Source organism: Mastomys coucha, unplaced genomic scaffold (assembly GCF_008632895.1).
Source record: "Mastomys coucha isolate ucsf_1 unplaced genomic scaffold, UCSF_Mcou_1 pScaffold5, whole genome shotgun sequence".
Taxonomy (NCBI): Eukaryota; Metazoa; Chordata; class Mammalia; order Rodentia; family Muridae; genus Mastomys; species Mastomys coucha.
In genome coordinates, this window is record NW_022196911.1 from 72,203,749 (window position 1) to 72,229,568 (window position 25,820).

General features: G+C 48.2%; 1 protein-coding gene across 3 annotated transcripts in view; it reads right to left on the reverse strand.

The window, feature by feature from the left end:
- Nucleotides 1–25,820, reverse strand: part of Abr (ABR activator of RhoGEF and GTPase) — a 203,665-nt gene that overhangs the window by 129,671 nt on the left and 48,174 nt on the right. The window contains exon 1 of one of the 3 annotated variants that reach the window (XM_031354146.1): nt 24,088–24,314. The exons of 1 other annotated variant lie outside the window; for it this stretch is intronic. Coding sequence is in view for 1 of the 2 variants with exons in the window: in XM_031354144.1 (XP_031210004.1) it covers nt 17,449–17,509 (61 nt within the window). In the remaining variant the exon portion in view is untranslated. Of the gene's footprint in view, nt 1–17,448; nt 17,816–24,087; nt 24,315–25,820 lie in introns of those variants that run through there. One more of the 3 variants, XM_031354144.1, reaches the window with a different exon arrangement.

The window sequence follows — 25,820 nt, forward strand, 5'->3', positions numbered from 1 at the left end:
TATATGAGGGCACAGTACTGCACACCTTTAACCCCAGCATTCAGGAGGCAGGGGCAGACTGTACGGTGAATTTGACACCAACCAGATCTATAGCAAGTTCCAGATCAGCCAGGGCTACATAGTGAGACCGAGACTTAAAATAAAATAAAAGTGAGACATCCAGTTAGATGTGAATTTTGGATAAATAACAAATGGATTTTTAGTATATACATATGTCCCAAATTTTACATGGTACACAGTATTCTTCAACTCGTCCATTATTGCCTTAACTTGCTTTCTATTGCTAAAACATTCTGACCAAGAGCAACTTGGGAAGGATAGAATTTATTTGGCTTACACCACTGAGGAAAACCAGGGCAGAAACTCAAGGCAGAAAGCTAGAGGAAGGAACATGGAGACAGACAAAGGATAGATCATGGAGAAATGCACTTACTGGCTTGCTCTCCATCACTGACCCAGCCTACATTTTGTAGAACCCAGGACCACATGCCCAGAGGTGGCACTGCCAATAGGGAGCCTAGAAGCCAATCTGATTGAAGTATTTCTCAATTCAGTTTCCTTCCTCCTGGATGATTCCCATTTGAATCAAGTGGCAAATGGACCAATGCATTCCTATCTCAAATTCAAATTTAATTGAGTGAGCACCCTAGGTAGGATTTTGTTTGCTTGCTGCTTTTGGTTTGTTCTTTGGTTTGGAGGTTTTGTTTGGTTGCTGCTATTGCTACTGTTGTTTGGGTGAAAGGAGTCTTGTTATGTTGCCCAGGCTCAAGAGTTCATCCTGCTTCAGCCTGCAGAATGGCTAGGACTACCAGCCCACCAGATGATAGCATCCTGCAATGCTGAGGGTCCAACCCAGTCCCTTGCATATGCAAGGAAAGTGCTCTACCAATGAGCTCTATAGTTAGTCTTTCTTTTCTCCTCTCCTCTCTTCTTCCCCTCATAGATATCAATACACTGCCCACACTGGTTAAAGGCAAACAGATGGTTTAGGCAGATCTCAAACTTGAAAGCATCTTATATTTTTATTTGCTAAAAACTTCGGCAACCCTTTCCTGGACTTGACAACAGGTCAATTATATATATATATATATTTCTTACCTCACCATCTTATAAAGAAAGAATGCTCAAAGGAATAAAGAGTGGAGGAAATAGTCCCAGCAGGTCCCCAAGGTCCACATGTGCGTGAATCAACAGTACATGCCCTTTCCAGAGAAGGGGACAGGCTGAAGCAAAGAACTGTGTCCCCAGCCCGCTCCTCAACTCCTGCACAAAGAGCAGGAGCTGCTGATCCCCCAAAGCAGACTATCAGAAAGTCTTCAGCAGTGGAATAGTCAGGGTGGTACCCATAGCTCTTTTGAAGCCATTCCTGCCTGAGGCCAGGACCTGAATACAGAAAGTCCCAGGGAAACCTCACAAACGCCCCAGAGGAATTCCTACAGCAAGTCCTGAAACCATTCCCCAGGGGAGACAGAAAGTGCCAGCAAGAGCAGCTCTGCTCTAGAGCCTGGAGGGTCAGCCCAAGGCCAAGGCCCACCCACTGCCTGGCTCCAGCTCAGAAGGCCCCTTCTGGCTCACTGAGGGCTGGGCACACACCTTCCCCAGGAGGCCCCACCTCTCCACCTCTGATCTCCAGGACTCCAAGGCAGCATTTCACTTCAGTCATTCTCAGTTCTATTTTTACTCAAAGGTGTCAAGAAACAACAAATGTTCAAAGAAAGACAACTGAGTCACCTGATTTCACCTCTCCCTGCAAGCCAGGGTCCATAGCTGACTCTTCTGTGGAGAGGGACTGAAGGACTCCAGAAACTTCTGAAGAGCTTCTCTCTAGGGCCAGGAATCTGGGTCTAGACCCCACTCCTGAGTAAGATGCTGCTGAGGTGACCTTCAACCACATCTTGGCCTGGCCCAGAAAGGCACAAATGCATGCTACAGGCAAAGAGCAGAATTTGCAAAATGCATGATGGGTCTGAACCATGAGGTAAGAGATTCCTAATGTGGATGGAGCACCAGGAAAGGCTGCGCTAGAGATAAGTAGGCATCCATCTGCCTTTGTTCTTGATCTCAGCTGAAAGGCCAAGAAGCAATCGGAGCCAGCTTCCTATGTCACTCTAAGGAGCTGAGATCCTATCCTATAGGAATTGGGGAGCTGGGAGGTAAAGGACAGTCACTGGCTAAGTGAATGCTGGAATGGGTTTTGGAACCTAGGTCCTTCTGGGGTGGACATTAGAGGCATCTCCGGAGGCTCTCTGTAAATGTACAACAGGAGGCTAAACCTGCGGGTGCAGAATGAGACCTCTCACTTTCACAGGACACTCGGCTGAGTAACAGGGTTCACTGGTTGAGGCCAACCCTGAGTTACAGCCAGGACAAAGAGGGTCATGGACCTGAGCTCTGTGGCGTTTTCCCAACTGCTCTCTCCTCTCCTGGCACCCAGCTCTCCCTCCTCCTGGCATCCTTCTTGCTCACAATTCTCTTGGATGCTCGTGTGCTAGAAAAACAGGTTTTGAAGGGAAAACCAGATCGCTGTCTCCAGCATGCTACTTTGCCTTACCCCCACTCCCAACCAATCACAAAGCACCCAAAACCTCCCACCGCCCCTCAGCTCAGGGCACCCCTCCCATGAATATGCCACCTCAAATTGTATTTCTTGGGTTTTAAAAAACATTTTTAATTACATTTATTTTATTTGTTATGTGTGTGTGTGTGCATATGTGCAGGCGATGGTGCATCTTGTGTCAACCAGTGTGTGAAGGTCAGAGGATAACTTGCTGGACTCAGTTCTCTCCTTCTATGTGGTGGGTCCTGGGGAATAAACTTAGTCTGGCTCCTTTGGCATGGTTTAAGCTAGTTATTCTAAGACAACTCAGACGAGGAAATAGCTCTGAAAAAAAAAATGTCATTTTAAAATAAATTTACATTTACAAAGGAAATCTATGTTAGTAAAGTACCTATAACAGGAAGAGGGCTGGTCCAGACCATTTTTATTACCTCAGATGCTCTAACAAATAACAAAATAACCTGAATTCACTAAACAAAGCCTCCCTACCCCGGCCCCTCCTCCCCACCCCCAGCCTGTGCTGCCACCATCCCCAGAAGCCCCAGGTCTTTATTCCTTTGTGTCACTCAGGAATCTGTACTAATATGGGAGTGGGGATGGGGGGTGACTTGAGCTCAGGATCCCCAAGGGATCTCAAAACCCCCGGATGCTGAAATCCTTTGTGTTAAACAGCATAAAGGGGTTGTAGCTTGATCATGCAGTGCTTGCCTAGTCTTCCCAAGGTCCTGAGTTTCACCCCAAGTACTACAAAGAGTAAATAAGAGACACAGGGAGGGGCTAGAGCTAGAGCTCAGCAGTTAGGCACGGGCTAGCCTCTGTCCTCTAAGCTGTCATTACATGACATATAGTAAAGACACTGCCCATTCTGCTGAAGATTTTTCATCTATAGTTGTCTGAATCTGTGGATGCAGAAGCCATGGATAAAAAGGACCATATGCACACACACACTTCAGCCATCTGAGCATTCTCTCACATCTTCTGTGGGACTCACTGCATAGGCACTGAATTAAAGTCATTTTGTGCCTGTTCATCTGTCTCATGTCAAGCGTTTGCAGCTCAGCCATAGCACCTAGCAATAGCAAGGGTAGAGGAAAGGACAAAGCGTTAAATAGCTAAGTGTCCCATCTCCAAATCTGACTGAGCAAGTAGAGCTTTTCAAACACTGAAAAAGGTCCTCCAGAAGGTCTCACCTATGGGAATTTACAGAATGGACACCCCCAGCTATCTGGGCAGTGACCTAAGGAAGAGCAGGTGACCGCTTCCATTTAAAAAGAACAGAAACAACTGGCACTTTGGCAGGTAGGTGAAGTTTAGATGGGATGCTGTTTGTGAAGTGCTGAGAACAGTGTCTAGCATCCTATGCATACAGTCTCTTAGGATAGAACCTGGCAAAGAAGAACTGGTAACTGGCATGAAACACAGCTTCACAGTAAGACGATAGATAAGAAAGTGCTAAAGGATGCAGCTCAGAGCAAGCTCAGTTAGCATCTCGTTAAGATGAGTACTACAGTCAAGCCAGGGAGGCCTCCTGGAGGCGGTGATGACTGAGGTGAGGCAGGATGCTGAGCCTAAAGGATTCTGGGTACTCTGACCCAAACTATGCTCCTTGAGCCAGCAGTAGCGCAGCAGAGGCACCTGTCAGAATACAGACCCTCTGGTTTGTTGTGGGACAATGAGGAGTTTCATTGGTTATAACCTGGAGAGTATGCTGAGATGCTGGGGAATCAGAATGTATAACGAGGGGGGTCTCCAGGCATGGGGAAATCTTAAAGACAGTTTGGACCAGACATGGTGGGAACAGAATGGTCCCGTTGAATATTCTGAGAGGAACAGAGGCAGATGGGTTGGGCTTTGTTCATTATTCCTTTCTTTAGTTTAGGGAATCGTGACAAGAAAAAAAAATTCTGCATGTGCTCAAGATATGCATTTTCCTCTGAATATTTACAGCCTGCAGTTGGTTGAATCTACAAATGCACACCCAACTGGAAAGGACTGAGGGCTTTGCCTCAAGGATGCTTGCAGGTACCTGCTGCAAGGTCCAGGCTGTGGGGACCAGCTCACCAGCCACAAACAGTCACCGAGAGTCTTCAGGCCACAAGCAGCTCTGACACCAAGCTTGTGCTCCATCCTTCCTTTCCAGGGAGCTAGAGAAAGAGACCAGCTTTTGCTTTCACTCACTGAAGGTTTTACACCAGGGACAGAACACTGCTCCGATTGCCTACCAAGGTGGGTGCCCCTCAAACCTCCAAGTCAGGGAACATTAACTCAGGAGATGCCTCGGGGTCCACAAAATGCTTGTCAGCCTCAATCAAGAGAGAAGGGCCGCTCCAAGCAACTGGGTAGAAGACCAGATGGTCTCTCATTAACCCTCTCAATGATGCACTACAAAATTAACAACCATTTCTGCTCCATTAACACCACACTTGCCCATCATGGGGAGAAATGGAGGTGGGAGAACACGGGTTTATGTCTAGACAGAAACGCTCATAAAGACCAGATGCCCATGTGACTGCCACTCAGGAGGGAGACCCTGCGTGCCCCCTACAGAAGGTGCCCCACAGGAGAAGTTACCAGCAGCAACTAATCACAATGCCAGGTCCCCTTTCATCCTTAAAATAGGGGCAACAATCTTCCATAGAATGAAGTGTCTCTCAGACTCATGTACTGAATGAAGGCTTGCTTGGTTGCTTGGTTGACAAGCTTCTGGGAGGTGAATGGACCACGAGGGCTCTAAATTCAAGAGCAGAGTAATCCACTGATGGACTCATAACTTGATGGTTTTGGGGAGATAGTAAAAAGCAGGAGGTAGGCCTCCAGGGGTGTACCTCATTTCAGTTTCTCCCTGCCATATTCTCTTACCATGTGCTCTGCCTCACCACGAAATGGGTGGTTCTCATGCTAAGGTCCTGTTTCCCAATTGGTTCTTGACCTGTCAGTAAAGAAAGCCAGGGGCCAATTGCTGGGTGGATGGTACAGGCCGGACTTCCAGGTACCAGGAGGTAAAGGAGACACAAGGAAAGAGAGAGGGAGTTTTTGCTATGCTTTGAAGGGAGAAGAACACAGCAACCACATGAGGTCTCGAAGGGAGCTGGGACCTGTGGCCACTACTACAGGTGGGTGGCCAGGGATGTTTGACAGGGGCTAAGTAGGACCAGCATCCAGCAAGAAAGCAAGTTGTAAAGGAGCAAACTGTGTGTTTCACACAGGGATTCAAGGTTAGCTGGGTGGGGGCTGGTAGTGCAGCCTAGTTTCCTGAGCAAAGGCAGGTAGAGCAAAAGGGAAGCTGGGTGGGAGCTGGCAGCACGGCCGGTCCCAGAGCAAAGGCAGTAGCACAAAACTATACGAAACATCACCACACATCCAGAAACATGAAGCCAATTGGCCAATGGATAGAAGCTCTGAAACCTTTTAAGTGCTTAAAAAGTCTTTAAGATATTTATGTAGGGACTGGAGAGATGGCTCAGAGGATAAAGCAGGTGCTGCATAAGCATGAGAACCCGAGTTCAGCTCTCCAGCATCCACTTGGAATGGCATTATGCACATGTAATTCTAGCAATGGGGAGCAAAAACAGGAGGATCCCTGGGGACTGGAGCAATCTTATCCAGCCAATCAGGTTCATTAAGAGACCCTGCCTCACCACGCATGTGTGTACTTTTAATCCCATTAGTCAGGAAGCAAAGGCAGGAAGATCTCTGTGAGTTCAAGACCAGCCTGGTTGTGAAGCAAAATGTACGCTTCATATAACGGTTTTGCAGTCCATGGTCTTAACACGACACTTATCTAGAACCTGTCTGAAAAACTAAGGTCAAGTGCCATAGAGGAAGACACCCAATATCGGCCATCAGTGTGGGGTGTGTGTGCCGGCCACACACCCCACACCCCATTGCACACACACAGAGGGGGAATACCTATGTAAAGTATTTTGTCACAAAGAAGACAGGTTGACTGACACACTGCGGGGATTAAAAGAGATCATGAGTGTAAAAATGCTAGCTTAAGTCTATTATTTTTGAGGGTGGATGGGGAGGATTCTTAAGATGGGGTCTCACTATGGAAACCTGACTGGTACTCACTATATAATCCAAGCCAGTCTTAAACTCATTCCAATCCCCCTACCTATGCTAGAATTACAGGTGTATGCCACCAAGCCAGTCCAAGGGTTATTTTTACTTGCCTAGAATCTAAAGCGGCTGTCCTTAACTTGTGGGTCTCTTAGGGGGTCAAATATCAGACATCCTGCATATCAGATATTTACACTACAACTCGTAACAGTAGCAAAATTACAGCTATAAAGTAGCAATGGAATAATTTTATGGTTGGGGGGGGTCACTGCAACTTGAGAAACCGTATTAAAGGGTCACAGCATCAGGAAGGTTGAGAACCACTGTTCTGGAGGAACAGAAAGGGTTTGACTTGGCTCAGAATCCAGTCAGCCCTCTCTGAGTGGGCCTAAAGGATTCTGGGTACTCTGACCTCAAATGATCCCCAGGAGGATCCAACACACGATGGGAGTGTGAGAAGCTATGCCAGATGTTTGGTCCTAGGCAAACCATCTCTTTTCCTCCCTGTCTGGCTATAGGAAACACTGAGGGTTAGACAGAAGTAGGAGTCAATGCAGAGTCATTTGAATAGTCATGATGCACAGTTAAGCCCAATCACACATTAAGAAAACCAATCTTCCATATTTGTAAGGGGAAAAGACCCCAACTGGAACCAGCATGTCTTTAAGGTCTCTAGCCTCTGTCTCCCTCTCAACAATGAAGTGAAAAGGCCCAAAATTAGATCCTCCCAAGAGCAACTAGTGTAACCAGCTCTAGTAAGCCCACTTCATTTCCAGTCTAAACATACACTTATACGGTAACCTCTTACATACTATAAGTGCGGCATTTCTCATGTGTTTCCTCAGTCATATCTTAAAACAATAAATCAAATGGAAGGAGAACAATAAGTCTGCAATACTGAAGCGAATGTGGCAAGAGCCACAGCAGCAGTACACTAATGATGGCAGTCAGCTGGCTGAGCCACTGCTCCCCAGCTAGTGAGGGCCCTTTAATATCAACGCCACTATTTTGTTTCAAACACTGTAGATCATGACCAACACTTCTGTTCTTTATTTAAATAGGGTGGAATGGAAAAGGCTAGGAGACTATAAAAATATGAATTCACTGTGAATTTGCTAGAGGAAGGACAGTGACGGAATATGAACAGTTCTGTGAATTTTTTTTTTTTTCAGTTTGTGTAATGCACTGGCTCACACAGAACAGATACTTTATGTAATGACTTTTAGAGTCCACAGAGTTGGCAAGTCACTAAAAGAAAGGTAAGAGGGTCAGGAAGACAGCTCGGCTGGGAAAAGTACTTGCCCTGCAAACCTAGTGATATGGGTTCAAACCTCTGGAACCCACCTAAAAGTCAGACACAGTGGCTGACTTGTAATTCCAGCACCCCTACAGTGAGGTGGGTGGGGGAGACACACACACACACACACACACACACACACACACACACACACACACACACACACGGAAGAATCCCTCAAAAGCCCTGCGGCCTGCTAGCCTGCAGGGCAGAAGAGCTAGTCTGGACTACAAAGCACAGTGACAACCTGGAAGGGCCCTGCTTCAAACAGGGTGGAGGGTGAGGACAGGCTGTCCTAACCTTATCCACCTGACCCACATATCCCTCCACATCCCACCCCCACACACTATGGTATATGTGCACCCTCACCCTCACATACAACACACACACACACACACACACACACACACACACACACAGACAAATATATATTTTTAAACCATTCATCCCTTAAATACTTAAAAAAAAAAAAAAAAAGAATCACAAGGGTAGAGAGCTGACTTTTTCTGTGAGGCTACCCATGAGCAAATTCCTTTTAATGCTACATCCTAGACCTCCCATAACTCCCTGGCTCTTCTCTCCTGACACATAATGAACACATAATACCACAGGATACTAAACCGTGAGCATTCCCCAACCCTGCTTTGCTCCCTCCAATCACTGTTTCCACCTTCACAGAGCGACCCGTGGAGATGCACCAGAGGGAGGGTGTATTTTGGAGCAATGGTACTCCATCACTAGGACCTGCTCTCCTGACCTGGAATCCAGAGTTGGCAGCCTTATAGTGGCGTCTTCCCAGAAAGACACTGCTCCCTCGGAAGAATATGAAGGTGGTGGGAAAGTGCAGGAGAGCAAAGGAAAGCTCTGGGTGGTTGAAGGGTGGACACCTCTGATTCTGGAATCAGGTGGGGGTGTAGGGTTAGGAGGCGGGAACAGAACAGGGCCCCAGGAAGGAGGCTGCAGGGGAGTGGTGGAAGAAGAAGGGTTAGGAGGGAAATAATAAGGCCCCAGGAGCAACTGGAATTCTCTATGTGTCCCCATAGAAAGACATGGGCCTGAGATGCAGGCGTCCCTCTATCCCTATACCCCAGCAAGCAGGGGTTCCTAAAAAAAACACTGCTGAGTCAATACAGGATGTGAGCTGTCCTTGAAATTTTGAGCACCAAGGGGAAGAAAGAGACTGGAACTGGAAAGTTTTCCCCCAACCCATGTGCGTGGGGGTTGGGGGAGGGCTTCTGCTCTCCTCCTTTGATCCCTGCTCAGCCTTCTTCTCTCTGCTCACCACACACAAACCCTTTGTGAAATAAGGCCTTCAGTCTTATTTGGGCCTTTTTGGCCCTAGCCAAAGGTGGGTATACAAAGGTCTAAGTCACCAGGCTCAGTCTTTCCCTGAGGTCCACCATCTTAGTCAGGGGCTCCCTGAGCCTGGGGACCTCCATGGATGTAGAAAGTGGGGCTGGAGGCTACTACACCTGAGTCACATCACCCCTAATTAACATGCTACACCGGGTAGATTTAGACATCAGCCAGATCTCCACCCAACAGGCCCTGGGCCTGGTCAAAGAACCTTAGTACTCAGTGGCCTGATTTATGGCTGAGGGCTCTTTATTCTCCTTCTGGGACTGTGGAGGTGAATTTTAAAAGGTCCAAGAGCAGGGCCAGACACTGTGGCTCTGCCAAGTCCTCTTCTAGTTCCCATTTCTTTACCCCTATCCCCAAGTGCTCTGAAAACAAGGCATTAAGTACGCCCCAGCCCCACCTCCTAAGCCTAGATTCATGGCCTGTCAGTTTCCCTCTCCTGCGTCTCCCTCTCATTACCAAGTATCATTTCTTGCCAATAACCCCCAAAATGGGGTCATGTAGGGATATGGGTTCCAAATACCCCGGGGGCGGGGGTGGGGTGGGGCTTTATCCCTTAGGAAAAGGCAGCCAATTGGTGAGATACATGAAGGATCCCTAGAAGATGAGCCACTCACACTATGGAGAAACGAGAATCAGTCATGGTAGCGCTTACCTATAATCCCAGCTATCTGGGAAGCTGAGGCAGGAAGATTAAGGGTTTAAAGTCAGCCCTGTCAAAAAGACTGGCTCAAAATAAAGAATAAAAAAGGGCTGGAGCCCAGTGGTGGGGCACACACCTTGAATTCTAGCACTCGGGAGGCAGAGGCAGGGGGACCTCTGAGTTCAAGGTCCGCCTACTCTACAGAGCAAGTTCCAGGTCACCCAGGATCTCAATTGTCATACTGACCAGAGATAACCAGATCTATGCAGTTCAGTGAAATGGTAGCTACTGGCCCTTCACTGACCCACTGTGAAAGAGCCGCGTGTGGAAAGTGGAGCATTCTTTTAGGGTCAGGCTAACCTGATGCTCCATACCCAGTGCCTCTTCTAGCTTGCCAGCCTCAAGCTAATCCCTAACCTCCAATTTTCTCCCTATCACACAGAGGATCTTCGCCTGCACACAGGTGGAGGCTTAGAAGAGCAGTGGTGATGTGTGACACTCCCCTGCCAGGGCTGGCACACAGCAGGTACTGGACAGCATTATGGTATTGATATTCTGTAGGAAGCTGACTGGCCGTTGGAGTCAGAGCACTGAGATCTGGTCAAGTGCAAGCTGAATCTCTCAGATCCTCCATGTTCTCATCTCTATCAGGAAATGATAAACAAGTACCTGTCTGGGGGTTTTAGAGATAATCCACAAAAAACATCTAGGGTATCTGGCATATAGTAGGGCTAATTAAATTATACATTTTCTTTACTTTTTTTTTTTGGATTTCACTCACTAGTCCAGGCTATCCTGGAACTCACTATGTAGCCCAGGCTGGCCTCAAAACCATGCTTTAGTCTTCAGCGGCTGGGTTTACAGGCATCCATCTCTGAGGTAAGGTTTCATGTACCCCAAGCTCCCTATACAGCTAACCTTGAACTTGCAGTCCTCCAGGGTGTCACCACACTCAAGTTTTACAGGGTGCTTTGGCTTTATCCTGAGCCTTTGTGAAGCCTAGGCAAGCACTTTACCCACTGAGCTACATCACCAGCCCCTACTTCCAATCTTTCTAAAGAAAACAGAAGGCTAACAAGATGGTTCCTTAGGTAAAAGCACTTGCTGGACAAGCTGGCCAGCCAGAGTCAAATCCCCAGAATCCATACGAAATGTGGAGAGAACTGGATCCATAAAATTGACCTTTAACCTCCATATGCAAGCATAGTTTTTAAAAATTGAAAGACAGATTTTTCTCAAATGGAAAAACCTAATTTCCCCGAGTCCAGTAAGACTCACAGATTATTTTTACTGGAAGATGTAATTTGGGGACCCAAGGACAAGGTTTCTCTTCAGAATTCTTTGTTTCCCTAAAGAGACCTCCACTAGGTGCCATCACAGAATGCACTGCCACCCTAACATCAAACTTCATAAAGGGGTCTTTTTTTCTTAAAATTATGCCCTCAAGGGAGAGACCAATGAGAGAGAGACACACAGAGAGAAAGACACAGAAAGAGACACGGAAACAGAGAGACAGACAAGAAAAATGCTCAGGATAGCCAACAATATCCAAGGTAACCACAAAGGAAGAAATCAATTGGTGCTGTATGCTGATGCCCCCCCCAGTCAGGGAGGCAACTAAGCTTAATTACACAGCATCTTTATGCTGTGTAATCTTGATCCATTAAACTCTTACTGCTGCCTGGGAGGCAATACCCAGGAGGAAGAGGTTAGCCCAGCACACTAACAGGATCAGCCTTTCAATCCCATGAAGATAATTACAGCTGCATCCTTCCCCAGACTCCCCAAGCAAACCCACAAGTCCCTCATCAACCCTAGGCTCCCCTAGGTACCCAGCCCCTTCTGCAGACCTTGCTTACTTTAGGCAAATCGACTCATCATGTGGTCTAAAAGGGCATAAAGGCCTGTGAGTGAGGGAAAAGACAGGAAGAGGGGATTGGACTTGACCAACCTGGTCACTACAGAACTCACTCCAGCTGATCTCCAAAGGCCAGGTAACTTTGACATTTTCTAAACAGCCCATAAAGCCAGACTCACCTCTTGTTCTGGTGTGTGGTGAAGGAGTAAGAAGAGAAGATAGCAATTAAGCACAGAGGTAGGAAACTGAGGGAGACTAGATCAGATCTGAATCTAGGGACCAGACAACTGGTTGCTCCATCCACAAAAAGTCGCAGGACCATTAAGGGTACCATCTCAAAGGGCTCTTTCTAAATGCCTTGGAGGTCACAGGAGCAGGATCTAGCATCTGTCATCAGCTTCCAAATGGTATTATATAGTCAGCTCATTGCCCTGGTTTCTCTTTCCCTCACTCCTTACAGGATCTAAAGAAGGTTTTGCCTAAGATTCAAAACCAACATAAGACTCCTGCTACTGACCATGGGTTCTCAAGGCTCCAACTGATTAAATCTTACCCTAAGAAATACAAGGTTGAAGCAGGCTAAGTCACACAGCAAACAACCTAGAAGGGGCTCAAGATACAGCTTATTTAGCAGAGTCCCTGTACAGTATTCATGAGACCCAGGTTTAGATCTCCAGCACTGTATAAAGCCTGTAATCCCAAGTGTTGGGGGGAGGAGGGTTAAGAGTTCAAGGCCAGCCTCAGACAGGTGAGACTTTGTATTCCTTTTGATAGCCCTGGGGACAGACAGGCTTGCCTGCTTCTCTCAGAGATCCAGACAACCCTCAGAGAAAAGTGCTAAGTCCCTGAAAAAACAGAGTGGGCCATATCCCCATAAACCATCTTAGCCCACCATAGCCGAAACCTCACCTGAGGTGAAGGAAATCGGTTATTCTGGAGTCATTTGAAGCCTAGCTCCAGATTTCCCCCAAAAGACTCAAGCTGAGTCAAACAGCTGCAACACAAACACAGCAGAGGAGCCTTCCAATCACAGGCCCTGGCAAAGCAGAGGACTCCCCTGGGGGGTCTCAAAATTCACTACACACTACTACAATTACCAAATACACATGTCAGGAAACTCATGAATGGGCCAGAAAATGTGTTTCTGGGATTTCTGGTAGAGTCAGGAGTTAAAGGAGCTCCCCCTCAAAAAAAGATAGAAAGAAAGGAAGAAAGAAAGGAGGAAAGAAAAGAGAAGAAAAAAGAAAAACACGGGGGAAAAATATTTTCTCCCTCTTAGCCTCACACCACCAAAAACTACTGAGGGTTTATTCATGAGCTACTAGCTAGGTACTCCCTAAAAAGCTGTGGTATATCTGTCAGAACGTTTGAACAGTACTCTGTTGTTGTCAGTGAGCTCATCAGATGTAAGGCTCTCACAGAACCTATTCAATCATGAGACTGTGACAAGCCAGGCAGTTCAATGGCATACCTTATCCTCAAAGATAGACATTAATGAACTGATCCACATGACACCCCTAAGAGATACTACTTTACAGTAGAGTGGGCACAAGAAGGGTATAGAATCATGTCAAGTTACATACCATACCTCAGAGAGCAGCCAGAGCAGCCCGCCTTGTCCCCAGGACAAAGGCAGAATGGATTTTCTCAATGTCTCCCCCACTATCTAATCAACCCCAAGATGTATCTTCTAGACAACTCTCCACAAATGTTCCTATCATCCCTTCCCTTTTCCAAATAATAGCAGCAATGGTCATAACAAAGAAAGTTGTATTGAACAGATGACCTAATTATTCTGTCAGTCCTACCTCTGAGACTCCAAGTGCCATGACAATTATGGACTGGTGCTGATGAGAAAGAATGAATTAGTATTCAGCAGAAGAGAGCACCCATCTGCAAGTGTTGGCTGGGATATAAGGCTCAGTCTGATGGCACCTGGCTGAGGGAGCTGCTCTGCAGCGAACACGGGAGTAGGATGAGACACTGAGACAGGCTCAGGGTGATCTGGAAATGAGTTGCTCACAACAGATAGTCTTTGAATGCTACTGGAGTAACAGACATTGATTTCATAAGGTGGAGGCCTTGTAACTACAGATGGTCATACTCTGCCTTCGAAAGAGCCCAGGAAAGCACAGGGTTTTGATTGGCTCAGTAGGGTAGGTATGTTTGAGATCTGTACTGTATTGCTTCAGATAAAGGAGGTCAAAATGGCAAAGGAGGAGACCTGAAATGTACCCCTGTGCCTTTTAAATCAACCTAGAGCACATACTTGAAGATTTCCCATCTGAAGAGGAGCTAAATGATTAGCCTGCCTGGTGCACATATGTGTCTTAGCCCAGACCTGCTCGGAGGGCTGTCTCTACTTGGGAGGGACAGGCAGAGTTTCAGAGTGTCCTTGTGTTTGTGTGACTTCACAGAACTTAATTTAGTCCAGACTCCCTCCATGGTACAGCAGAGAGGGTAGACGTGTTTAGCAGAAAGGATGACGGGTGAAAAGACATAGAGGAATTACAAGAAAGAAAACAAGCCACAGAGACACTCATACCGGCCATTAGGGAAGAGTCCAGACAAAGCGTTGCGAAGAACCTTTATATCCATTATTATTATTTTTGTTTTGTTTTGTTTTGCTTTGAGACAGGGTTTCTCTGTGTAGTCCTGGCTGTCCTGGAACTCACTCTGTAGACCAGGCTGGCCTCGAACTCAGAAATCAGCCTGCCTCTGCCTCCCAAGTGCTGGGATTAAAGGCATGCGCCACCACCACCCAGCCTTTATATCCATTATTATATCCACACGGACAATGAGAGGTAAAGAGGCAGGAGCTGAGGTGGCTGCACCTTCAGCTGCTGCTTCAGGCTATGAGAGCCAAGAACCCTGCCGCAATCAGTTCCAGATCAAGGAGTGTGTGACGACCATCAACATACTCGCCATCAGCACATACCCTGGCACAGCTGCAGACACCAGAAAGAAGACACCAAGAACTCCCATGACAAGAAGCCAAGAGGAAGGCGGGTGGTTAGCCGGACAGAAGTAGAGAGCCACAAGGTTTAGAGGGAGCCTCAGCCAATCAGGCATGGACTACAAAACGAGGCCCAAGGTCCTACAGAGACACAGAACGATATGGTGTCAAAGTTATCAAAACCGCTTACCCTGCTGGATCACTTCAGGGCAACAACTGAGGAGAGTTCTGAATAGACAGGTACTGTCTGATGCATGCCAGGACAGGGCCTTGAGGAAGCTCAGACATACTGGGAGACACTCAAGTCCTCCTCATGGGCCAGAGTGTGATCTGAATTCCCCCAACCTTTATCAGCTATGTGGTTTTTGACTAAATTACTTAAGTTTACCCAACCTCCCTTTCCTGATCTGTCAAGAGTTGTGAAGTTTGGAGATAAGAGGTGGAAAGTACCTGGCACAGTACCTAGCATAGTACCTAGAACAGTACCTGGCATACTCTCAACAACCTGGAAAGGCTATGAGTACTCTTACAGAAATGTCACTCATACTGAGCCTCTATAACTGAATCACTTCACATCTCTAGGGAGTCACATTGGCTGCCATGCATACCCCACTTACAATTCCTGGATCTAGCACTTGTAGGGACCTGTGAGCTTGGTAAGCAAAAGGTTCCCACAAAGGCAGAGGAACTGCCCCTGGGAACCACAGAACCATGCTGCCAGGCAAATGACAGCCTGGGTATTTGTTTAACTTAAGTTCTTGTCAAAAAGAAAACTTGATGGCTAACAGCCCAACTATGACTGCATAAAACCTCCCCAGGAAGCCTTCTGTTACAGACTCCCAAGTAAGCCATTCCAGAAGCAAGGCAGGGACTCTGTACACTGTACAAAGTGAGTGCCCCTGCCCATCACCTCAAACTCCAGCTGCCACAGGGCCTTACAATCGGTTAGACAGCTCAGATGCCAAGCTGTCAAAGTGAGGACCGGTTTATAGAGCACCCCCAAAGAGGCCCGTGGCCTAATTCCCTTCTCTGACTCTCCTCTAGTCAGGAATTCTCAAGGCGCTTTTGCTTCTCAACTCCAGGCTGGGGACTTGGATGATCAAGTTATAGAATTATCTTTAGTAATATAGAGAAAGCCACAGATTGCTTTCCATAGGGTTCTATGCTTTGGGAAATAAGGAAAGCGGGGATGGGTTTTGCAGAGAGCCAGAAATATCCAAGAGCACAAACTGCAGATGAATATGAGGCATTGTTATGACTGTGATTCGCAAGAGCACAGCTAAGCAGAGGTCACTAATCCGTCCTTTGAGTGAGGAGCTGATCTGCATCAGGCCTCTTAACAGATGTGTGTCCCCATTTGCACACACACACATGTACACACACACACACACCACAGCTGTGAGTCCTGACCTTCACCCAACGACACTGGCCTCTACTTGGAAAAGAGCAGATGGACTGGCTGGGTTTGGCCAGGATGGACACCCAGGGGAACCAGATTTGCCTCTTTGATGTTGAAAACCCAAAGCAGAATGAACCATCACAAGGATAGCTCCTGGGAGGAGGAGGGGAAGGAAACTAGGAAAAGAGGCTGGATAGAAGATATGAGAAGTACAGGCCCAAAGGGGCAGAGGCAGGACCCAAAGGGATGCAGAGGGCAGAGCCTAGGTGTTGGGTAATGCAGAGACTCCAAGGCAAGACCTGCAGGCTCAAGACATTGTCACCTCTCAGCCCTGGAAAGTGACTGTTAATAAGGAACTCAAGCCAGGTTGACCCTTCAAAATGTCCTTGTTTCATGCATCTAATGTTGAGAGTCACCACCTAGCTGTACCTGCCTCAGGGTTAGGGTGTGCTAAAAGAGAGTGGGAGGGTTCCCAGCATTTCCATAGGTAAAAGCACATCCATGGCCTTTCTTGGAGGCCATGAGGACCATCTCCCTACACCGCAGAATGCCAATGAATTAAAGACAGGGCGGGGAGGGCGACATGGGCAGTGCCACCTAAGGCATGGATGAGGGTGGGTGGGAATGGTTCCCATCTGAGTAAGTCCCAGTGATCAACTACACATCCCCCAGGCAGTACAAGAGCAATCACATGATCATGGCTGATTTGGGAGCGAGGGGGTGGAGTACCGGAGGGTTTTTTTTTCCACTCTTCATTTGCTTTTCTTGGGGGTGGTGGTGGTAGTGATGAGAATGGGGGTGGCTAGGAGGTTGGCTCTTTCATCCAAATGGCCTCCACAGAGATCTGTACCTACAGTCTCTCTTCCAACCTGATCCCATTATCAACCCGAATCACACACCTGAATGCCCCTGAGGTCGTAAACTAGAAAGAGCCAAAGACTTCCCCAAAATGGCCTTCATGCTTCAGTGTGAGGAGAAAAGCTGCCAATTCTGAAGGCCAAGGTAGAGCCCTAAAAAGGACGTCTCCCACTCGCGGAGCGCTAGAGTGCTGGGTTACACAACAGGTGGGAGGGGTGACACAATTCCCCCATCCCCGGTCTGTTCAAGCCCCCCTCCAATCCCCTTAAATCTGCTTTGAGGACTCCATACCGCTCCTCCTCCTCCTGGCTGGCTGCACACCTGGCGGACCATGGCCGCTAAAACTCGCCGGTGCCCGGGTGCACCTGGGACCCTGAGGGCAACAGGGCTCCTCGGAGGGTGCAGGATGTCCCTCTTACAACCCCCGCCCCCCGCCCAGCGACCCAAGGGTACACGTACTGCTGTAGAGGGTGTCGATCCAAGAGAGGCGCGGCAGGCCCCGGTGGCTAAGCGGCTCCATGCCCGCGGCTCCGCGCGGCAGAGGCTCCTCGGTCAGATGGGAAACCCGACCCTCATCGCACAACAAAGGAGGGAGGGCGCCGGCAGGCGGGGTGCCGGGAGGGGCGGCCAGACTCGGGGGTCGAAGTTGCGGAGCTCAGGGTGGAGGCGGGAGAGCCAGGGAAACAGGTAGTAGGGAGGAGCAAGCCGCAACTGCCAAGGTGAGGACAGGGGAGCGCCCCCGAGAGCTTAGCGCAGGGCTGTGGCAGCCTCGGAGAACCCGCTGCGGATCTGGGAGCCGCGGCCCCGCAGTCCGCGCGCCAACTAGCAACTTCCCCGGGGCTGCGCGGCGCCCGGGGCGGGGGGCGGAGGCGGCAGCCAATCCGCGCAAGGCTCCGCGCGCCCACCCCCAGCCGCAGCGGGCCGGTGGGGTGTGAGAGCAGCCCGCAGCCCCACCGACGGCCTCCAGCCCGCGCACAGAGCTCCCGCGGGGTCTCCGGGAGGCGGCGCAGGGCCAGAGGCTCCCCTCCTCCCTTCCTCCCCTGGTTGGGCTGAGCATAAATTCTGGCAACCCGCAGACTAGGGAAACCTATGGACCCGCAGGGGTGACATCACCTGCCACCCCAGGATCTCTAAGCTCGATTTCAAGGCTGGTGCAGTTGCTAGGCCCCACCCCTAGACAAGCATGGGCAGCACAGCGTGGATTGGGTTAATGTCCTGCGCCCCGCTGGAAGGCTGGGCCACCCAGGGATTGTTTTCCTACCAAACCTTAAAGGACCCCATCTATCCTAGATCTTACAGTGCATCAGTTCCTAACACCACACCAAGGGTGGACAGCTGAAGTAAGGCGGGACCACTGGGGTCAGGGTCATGCCCTGGCATCAGAGGAAAGACCTATCTCTCACTTGTGCCCCTTTAAGGCAGAGAGACACATTGGGGTACTGAAGCCCTAATTGGATTTTACCCAATTCCTTCAGGAGCCCTCTGGCAATCCCTAGCCTCTGGGCACAATCACACAGGAGTTGAAGAAAGATGGGGGTCAGATGCCTCAGAGAACAGTCTTAAGAAACAAAATTCTAAACAGTGACCTCTACAGCACTGAAGGCTTGGGGGTGGGGGAGTGACGACATGGCACCCATGGCAACTTTCCCATCCTCCTTGAGTCAAGTGACTTGGAGACAGAACTGAACTAAAAGGAGTCAGGCCAGGGTGGTCCAGGACAGCGGAGGCTGCATTCTGTTTCCTGAATTCCCAGGGAAGGAGGCATCAAGCCCACCAAAGGAGACCTGGGTTAGACCTCTCATATATAGTGGCATTTCTAATAACTTCCCATCGCATCGCATCCCATCTTCAGACAGCTTAAGCCCTTTGGGGGCTCCAGCCATACAGAGGTTTACAAAGAGTTAAGCTCCCCATTTCCTCTAAGGAGGGTAGTGTTTTTAGTATCCACAGGGGCTCCTCCTTATCCCAAACAAGCACAGGCAGTTTTGCTGGGTAGAACCAGACCCTTGCCTATAAGGAAATTTATACCCAGCCTTGTAAACTGCCCAGCTGTCTGGCCTCTGGCCTCTATAGATGCTCAAGAAAAGCTAGAGACCATTGATATACAGGATAGAGCCTCTGGGTGGTTCAAGGGTAGATGCTCTTGTGTGTGGGAGCCCCTACAGGTGGGCAGCAGATAGAGGCCCTCCTGTACCCCTTTAGCTCTTAGGACCGCAGTCCTAACTCAAGCTTCTGGTTCTGTGGCTTGCTGGCCCTTCCTGCTCAGCTGTTACCCTCCCTACCGCCCCTGGCTGGCATATAAAATTGGGAGGGCCTAGCCAACACCTCGAGCAAGGCAAGGGAGGGGGGCTGTGCATCTCCAGCGAGACTATTCAGAAATAGAGTTCCGGGTGGGAGAGGGAGCACACAAGCTCTCTCTCCAAGGAAGCAGACAGAGAAAGGACAAGGGCGTGCCTCATTCTTGAATAGCACTTTCTGAAGGCATAGAGCCCAAGAGAAAGGGAAAACATGTCTGGGTACAGCTATCAGCTACAAACCCTAGAAGGCTGCAGCACTGACCCCTCCCACAATACACCACACAATACGCCACAGGGATTTTCCTGCCGGCCACAGCCCCACATCTCCACATCCGGTGCTGACTCTGAGGAGGCCATGGATATATGTTTCTATGTGAGTCACATACATTTGCATACATTTCACATTTTTATCTACAAAGGCTTGAGCAAGCTATTTTCAGCATTTTTTTTTCTAGCTAAAATGTTGCAGTTGCTTGCTCTCCATGTAGTTTTTATAGTTTGCTTTATTTTACATTCTGTCCAATCTTGCTCAGGACTGTTCCCCCCACAACACAGTGTAGCGCACAATCTTGCAGGTCATAGTGCTAATACCAGACACTGAATACTTGGCGTTTGTGACTTGGATCTTAAGAGTTGGGTTTTTTTTTTTCTCCACGAGGATGATCTCTAGATGAACATCACTGTTACTTCTGTTTCCTTCCTTTCTTATCCTCCATCTCCCCTCCCCCTACTTTCTTTACGCAGTGCTAGGAATTGAACCCAGGACCACACTCATGCACTCTGCCACCAAGCTGTATCTCCAGCTCTGTTTTTACCTTTTGAGACAATGTGGTGGTTTGAATGAGTATGGTCCCCACAGGCTCCTATATTTGAACACTTGGTCCTTGGTCAGTGGAATTGTTTGGGAAGGATTAGAGACTATGGTCTTATTAGAGGAGGTGTGTCATGGGGGCTAACCTTGAGATTTCAAAAGCTAAGACTAGAGGCCTGTGTTACCAAGCACAGCTCTCATCTAGGTTTTGTGAATTTTCCAGATGAGAAAACTAAGGCACAGCCCAGTGATCCAACCACATAGTGTAGGCTGGGATCCTATGCATGCTGTCAGCTGACTGAGAATCCAAGTCACTGAAAGGTCCCTGGAAATTTTTGCTGATCCAAGAATGCAAGACCATCTGCTAGGAAGCCCTTACAGTTTAGTTCCAAACCAACTGCCCACCTGTCATGTAACAGTTTCCCCCAAGACTGAAACATTCCATCCCGCTGGGACTGGGACGCTCCTTAAGCAGGAAGGTAAATAACTTTACAACAGTTTCAGGAAGTCCCAGAAACTGACAAGATTAACTAGGCCCCTCCTTGCCAGAGTAAGCAACAAGAGCTGAGAGTTCCCCTCAGACAGAAGGAAGATAAACTGCAAAGAAGACTCAGACCAGCTGGAAGAAGCAGAAGTCAACTGAGCTGCAAGAAGAGGTTTAGAGCAGAGTCATTTGGAAAGGCCACTCCCACCTTTTGAGCTCCCTGCAAGCTGTGCATACTCCAAGTTTCCCAGCTTTGAGTAGTCACCCTTGCTGAGGTGGGCCTTGATGATGCAGCTGTCATTGCTGCTCCTGTAAATAAACCCCAATAAAACCTATTGGATCACCAAGTTGGATTTTGATGGTATCTATACTTTGCTCTTTAAGTTCCATCTTGGGTGAGTAATGTGTGCTGTGTCTCCCAGGAAAAGTTTTATCACACACCACTTCTGACGTGCTGTCTTGGGAAAGGGTAATTACTTCGTGAATCTCATCACACAGATTGATTCTAACCTTGTTTACAGAGGTAAGTGGGTGGGCCTTGGAGCATCTGGGTGAATTGAGACTAACAAAAGCCTCCAGTTAGATTAAGGGACACTTAGGGCAGAGAAAGGCTGAAAAAGATCCTAACTCACACCCTCCGGGAACTAAAGAGTTAAAAACGCATCCTCCTCCTCCTTCTCCTTCTCCTCCTCCTCCTCCTCCTTTGCCCAAGGCCTACTATCCTGAAGTGCTCTCTACCCCAGCTATCAGCCCCAATCTGTCAGAGCAGTAGGGAGGTAGTATCCTTGTGACAGACTCTCCCCACTGCCCCTATTCAGCTAAGTGCCTGGATGTACTGATGGGTAGAGTGCTCCAAGGCACTGATCAGCATTCGATACACCACTTCTGCCAAGCCCCTAGTAACCATTCTCTGTCCAGTCCTAAGGGCCAACACTCTCCATATCCCTAACCTGTGCACTCAGCTTATCCGCACCCATCTCCATGGTTACCTACCTGCTCCTCCCTCACCGCAGGATTTAAGGTTAGTTACACAGCCTCAAGTTGAGAGGCTCAGTGGAAGAGAGATAAACCTCATTCTGAAGGCCAGCAGCTCTCCCCTTTCTTCTCAGGAGTGTACTACTCACTGCCTCTCTTAACAACCAGCTCTCAAGTCTACCAACTACTTGGCCAGGATGCAACATCAGTGATGTTAGCTGTATATCTTCACTCTCCTTCCTTTCTCATGTTAGCAACACAGCTTTGCTGTGCACCACAGGAAGGACCCAGAAGTCTCTGACCAGTGGTCACTGCGAGCAAAACTAAACAAAGTGTCTCTGTGGCTGGGGGCAAGCAAGAAGCATCAGTGTGTGTAAACTTCCAAAAGTGCAATTCCAGCAGTGTGACCTCACACACGCCAGGTATTTGCCAAAAGCTCAGCTGACAATCGTTAAAAAAATGCACGTTAAGCCAGGTGTAGCTGTGTATGCACACCTGTGATTCCGGCCACTCTGAAGGCTGAGGCAGGACTTCAAATCCTGCCCCCTCCCCAAAGAAAAAGCTGAGGCAAGGAAACTGCAGTGGGCATGTCATACATGAGAATAAACTAATATCATACAGGCAACGGGCTGGAGAGATGGTGTTTTCCCAGAAGACCCAAGTTTGATTTCTAGCATCCACATGCCAACTCAAACCATCTGCAACTTCGGTTTTCAGGGAATCTGACACCCTCTGGCCTCTGCAGGCACTAGACGCATACACAATGCACAGATCTACAGGCAGGCAAAACACTCATGAGATAAAAATAAAACTATGTTTAAAAATGCATAGTCACCAAAATTAATAATAGTTAACAGTGATTGATGCCTAACTGCCAGGTGCTGTTCTATATGCCTTACAAGCTCCTTCTGGCCTAACCCTCACAAGATAGGTGCCGTGTTAGCTCCATTTCACAGATAAAGAAATGGAGGCACAGGAAGGCTAAACCACTGGCCAGCCAGCAGATGGTGACACTTGCAAATGAATCAAGTCTGGACCTAGAGTCCATGTGTGTAGCGCTATACTGGCCTAGGAAGGAACAAATAAATAAAAGAAGCGTTAAACCCAGGAAAGGAGAAATTGTAGCTACATGAAAAAGCAAGATGATAGTGTCATTCCAGGACTCCCAGGTGCTACCAATAAGTAAGCAAAAAGAGAACTGTTTCCCACAGAAAACTACATCTATGACAATAGGTCAGATGACCCCTCAGCTGGAAAGCAATCCAATGACAGTGTTAGGCCAGGTCCCTAACCCTCTGCTTACCTGCCTAAGGCCAGACTCAGGCTTTTCCAACTTTAGTTTTCACAGGTGCAGAAGGTGGAGCCCAGACAGATCAGGTAGATGACCTACAGGTATCTTATTAGCCCTGAAAGACTATAAACTTGGCTTTCTCAGAGATCTTGGGGTAGCCTGGCTTTTTATTTCCCAGCGTGTACTTGTATGTGTGTGGTTGGGGTTTTTTTTTGTTTGTTTGTCTTTTGACATAGAGTTGGTCTCACTATGTAGCCCTGGCTGGTCTAGAACTCATTATGTAGGCCTGGCTGGTCTTGAACTCACAGAGAAACGCTGGGATTAGAGACATGTGTGTCACCATGCCTGGCAGGTGACCTGCATTCACTCCCTATTTCATTTCCTTTTCCTTGGTCTCTGGAGAGGCTCAATGGGCACAGTGCTCACTACTGTGAGCCTGAGAACATCATGAGTTTTATTCTTGGGACTCACATGGTAGGCAGCAGACTCCCCACAAGTTGTCCTCTAATCTCTCCTGACCTCCACATATATGCTGTGGCACTCATGCCTGCATGAGCTCCCTCTCTCTCCCTCTTTCTTTCTCTCTCTCTCTCTCTCTCTCTCTCTCTCTCTCTCTCTCTCTCTCTCTCTCTCTCTCATAATTAATGAATAAATGTAAATTTAAAATAATTTAAATAGAAGATTCTGCAGGCCAGGCATCCCATGAGTTGCCTGTCAGACATACGGCTTGGTCCAAGACTCTGTCCTTTACTCCCTTCCTGCCCCTTCTCACCCTCTTAGCTTTTCCAGAAGACAGTGAGATCTACAGACAACAGAAACTACCATCAAGCCCCCGCTCCATCTCATTTCCATTTCTCTGTGGATGTTTTATCAGCTTGAGTCACGGTAAAGGTCTATACTCCTGACAAGGTGTAGACAGGGAACTACATTCGCACTCTTGATGTTTTCCTCATATCACTACCAGGACAATACCCAAGGACAGACAACAGCAGGGATACACCACACACACATTTCCCAGGCCCTATCCACACAGCCAAGCACTGGAAAGAGTCAGTATCATGGTAGAGCAGCTGGCTTAGATGAGACTAATCAAAAGCAATTTGAGGAGGAGACCTTCCAAAGTGACCCTCAACTAACAATTTTCAGCCCTCACTACCCAAGGGTCAACATGAGACTTTTCCTGCGGTCAATAAGAAGACTCCACCCCAGGGCCTAGAGCTCCCTCCCTCAATTCACTTACCTCTGAATCCCCATCAGTATTTGAAAAGATGCCACCTGAAGAAGACACAAGAATTCTCAAATCCCAATAACCCAGACATCAAATTCAAAGACTCCAATGTCCTTCACTCCAAGGCAACAGAATCAAGTCCAGCAGAGGTCGGAGCTCACAGGCCAGCCCTCTGTGCTCCTGTGGTCCTCACTTCCCCGGAGCTGACTGTGCTTCCCACTCTTTCAGCCTGAGTTCTGCAGATGCATCTCAGCTCCAACCCTGCTCTGCCAGGAGCTCTGACGCCACCCTCCCGGCTGGCCCAGTCCCCTTGGCTCAGGAACAGTTGCAGTGACTTAGAGCCTTCAAGGAGATGAAATCAAAACCTAGGAAGGCAAAGACAAAGAAGCCACTGACCCTGGACAGTGGTGCTTGCCATGGCAGAGTCTTGTTCTGTAGATTTAAGGGTCCAGCCCGAGGCTATGTGGCGGTGTCTCTTTAAGCATCAGGCCTCTTTTAAGGCAACTTCTCTCTGCAGTCAATTCCTGTTACTACTGGTCCTGCGGCAGAGAACAGGAACTCTCGGGTGCCATCTGGTGGCCAGAGTGGCACCTCAGCCACACGAGGTGTTCTAGATAGGCAGCCACCAAGGACTTGGACTCAAATCTCAGCTTTTCTACCAGGCTCTATCTAGGGCTGCAGGTAAGCATTGTGAGCAGAGTCTGAGTAAGCCAGGAGGAACAAGAATACTGTGATACCATGGGCAGAATACTCTCTCGTTGGACAAACCGTCCAAGAACATTTTTTAAGAGTAGTTTTTATTTTTACTTATGTATATGCTTAAGTATCTATGTGAAAAGGTGTGTGTGTGTGTGTGTATTTACTCATGTGCAGTTGCGCATGTGCACCCTTGAAAAACAAGATTCCCTTAGAGCTGAGAGTTACAAGTAGTTGTAGGTCTGGTGACATGTGGGTGCTGGGAACTGAACCCAGGTCCTCTGAAAGAACAAGTGCCCTTAAGAGATAAGCCATCTTCCAGCCCCTTCAGTAACATTGTTTTTGTTTTTGTTTGTTTCGGGTTTTTGTTTGTTTGTTTTTGTTTTTTGAGATAAGATTTCTTTGAATATCCTTGGCTGTCCTGGTCATTCACTCTATAGACCGGGCTAGCCTTGAACTCACAGAGATCTGCCTGCCTCTGCCTCCCAAGTGTGTCACCTTTGCCCAGTCTCCTCCAGTAGCCTCTTCAATGAAGAGATTTCCGTAGCTCCCTGCTTGCCAACTACAGTGGCTTGAGACACATCTGAACATAACCTTGTCCTCTCATCACAAGACAGTGTGGTTCTTAACTGGGAAAGGATAGCTGTCATTGCCATACCAAAAAGGTCTTGTTATTATTGTTCTTGTTTTCTTTAGCTTTTGGGACAAGAGTTTCTCTTTGTAACAGGCCTGGTTGTCCTAGAACTCACTTTGTAAACCAACCTGCTCTCTAACTCTGAGAGATCCCCCTGCCTCTGCTCATGGCTCAGATTGTAATGGAGGGAAAGTGAGAAAGAATGAGATAGGAAGCAAATCAGTAGAAGTTGTCAAGGGTCTGGTCTGTTGGTTTGAGCAGCCCCAGGCTCATTAGGCTGCTGTCATAGACCTGATGCTCTGACAGAAGTTCCCCTGCATCTCAAAGCCACAGACAGCATGTTGTAAGAGAACTCTCACATGCCATTTCCCTTTTCTTTTTCTTCTTTTCTTTTCTTTTCTTTTTTTTTTTTTTT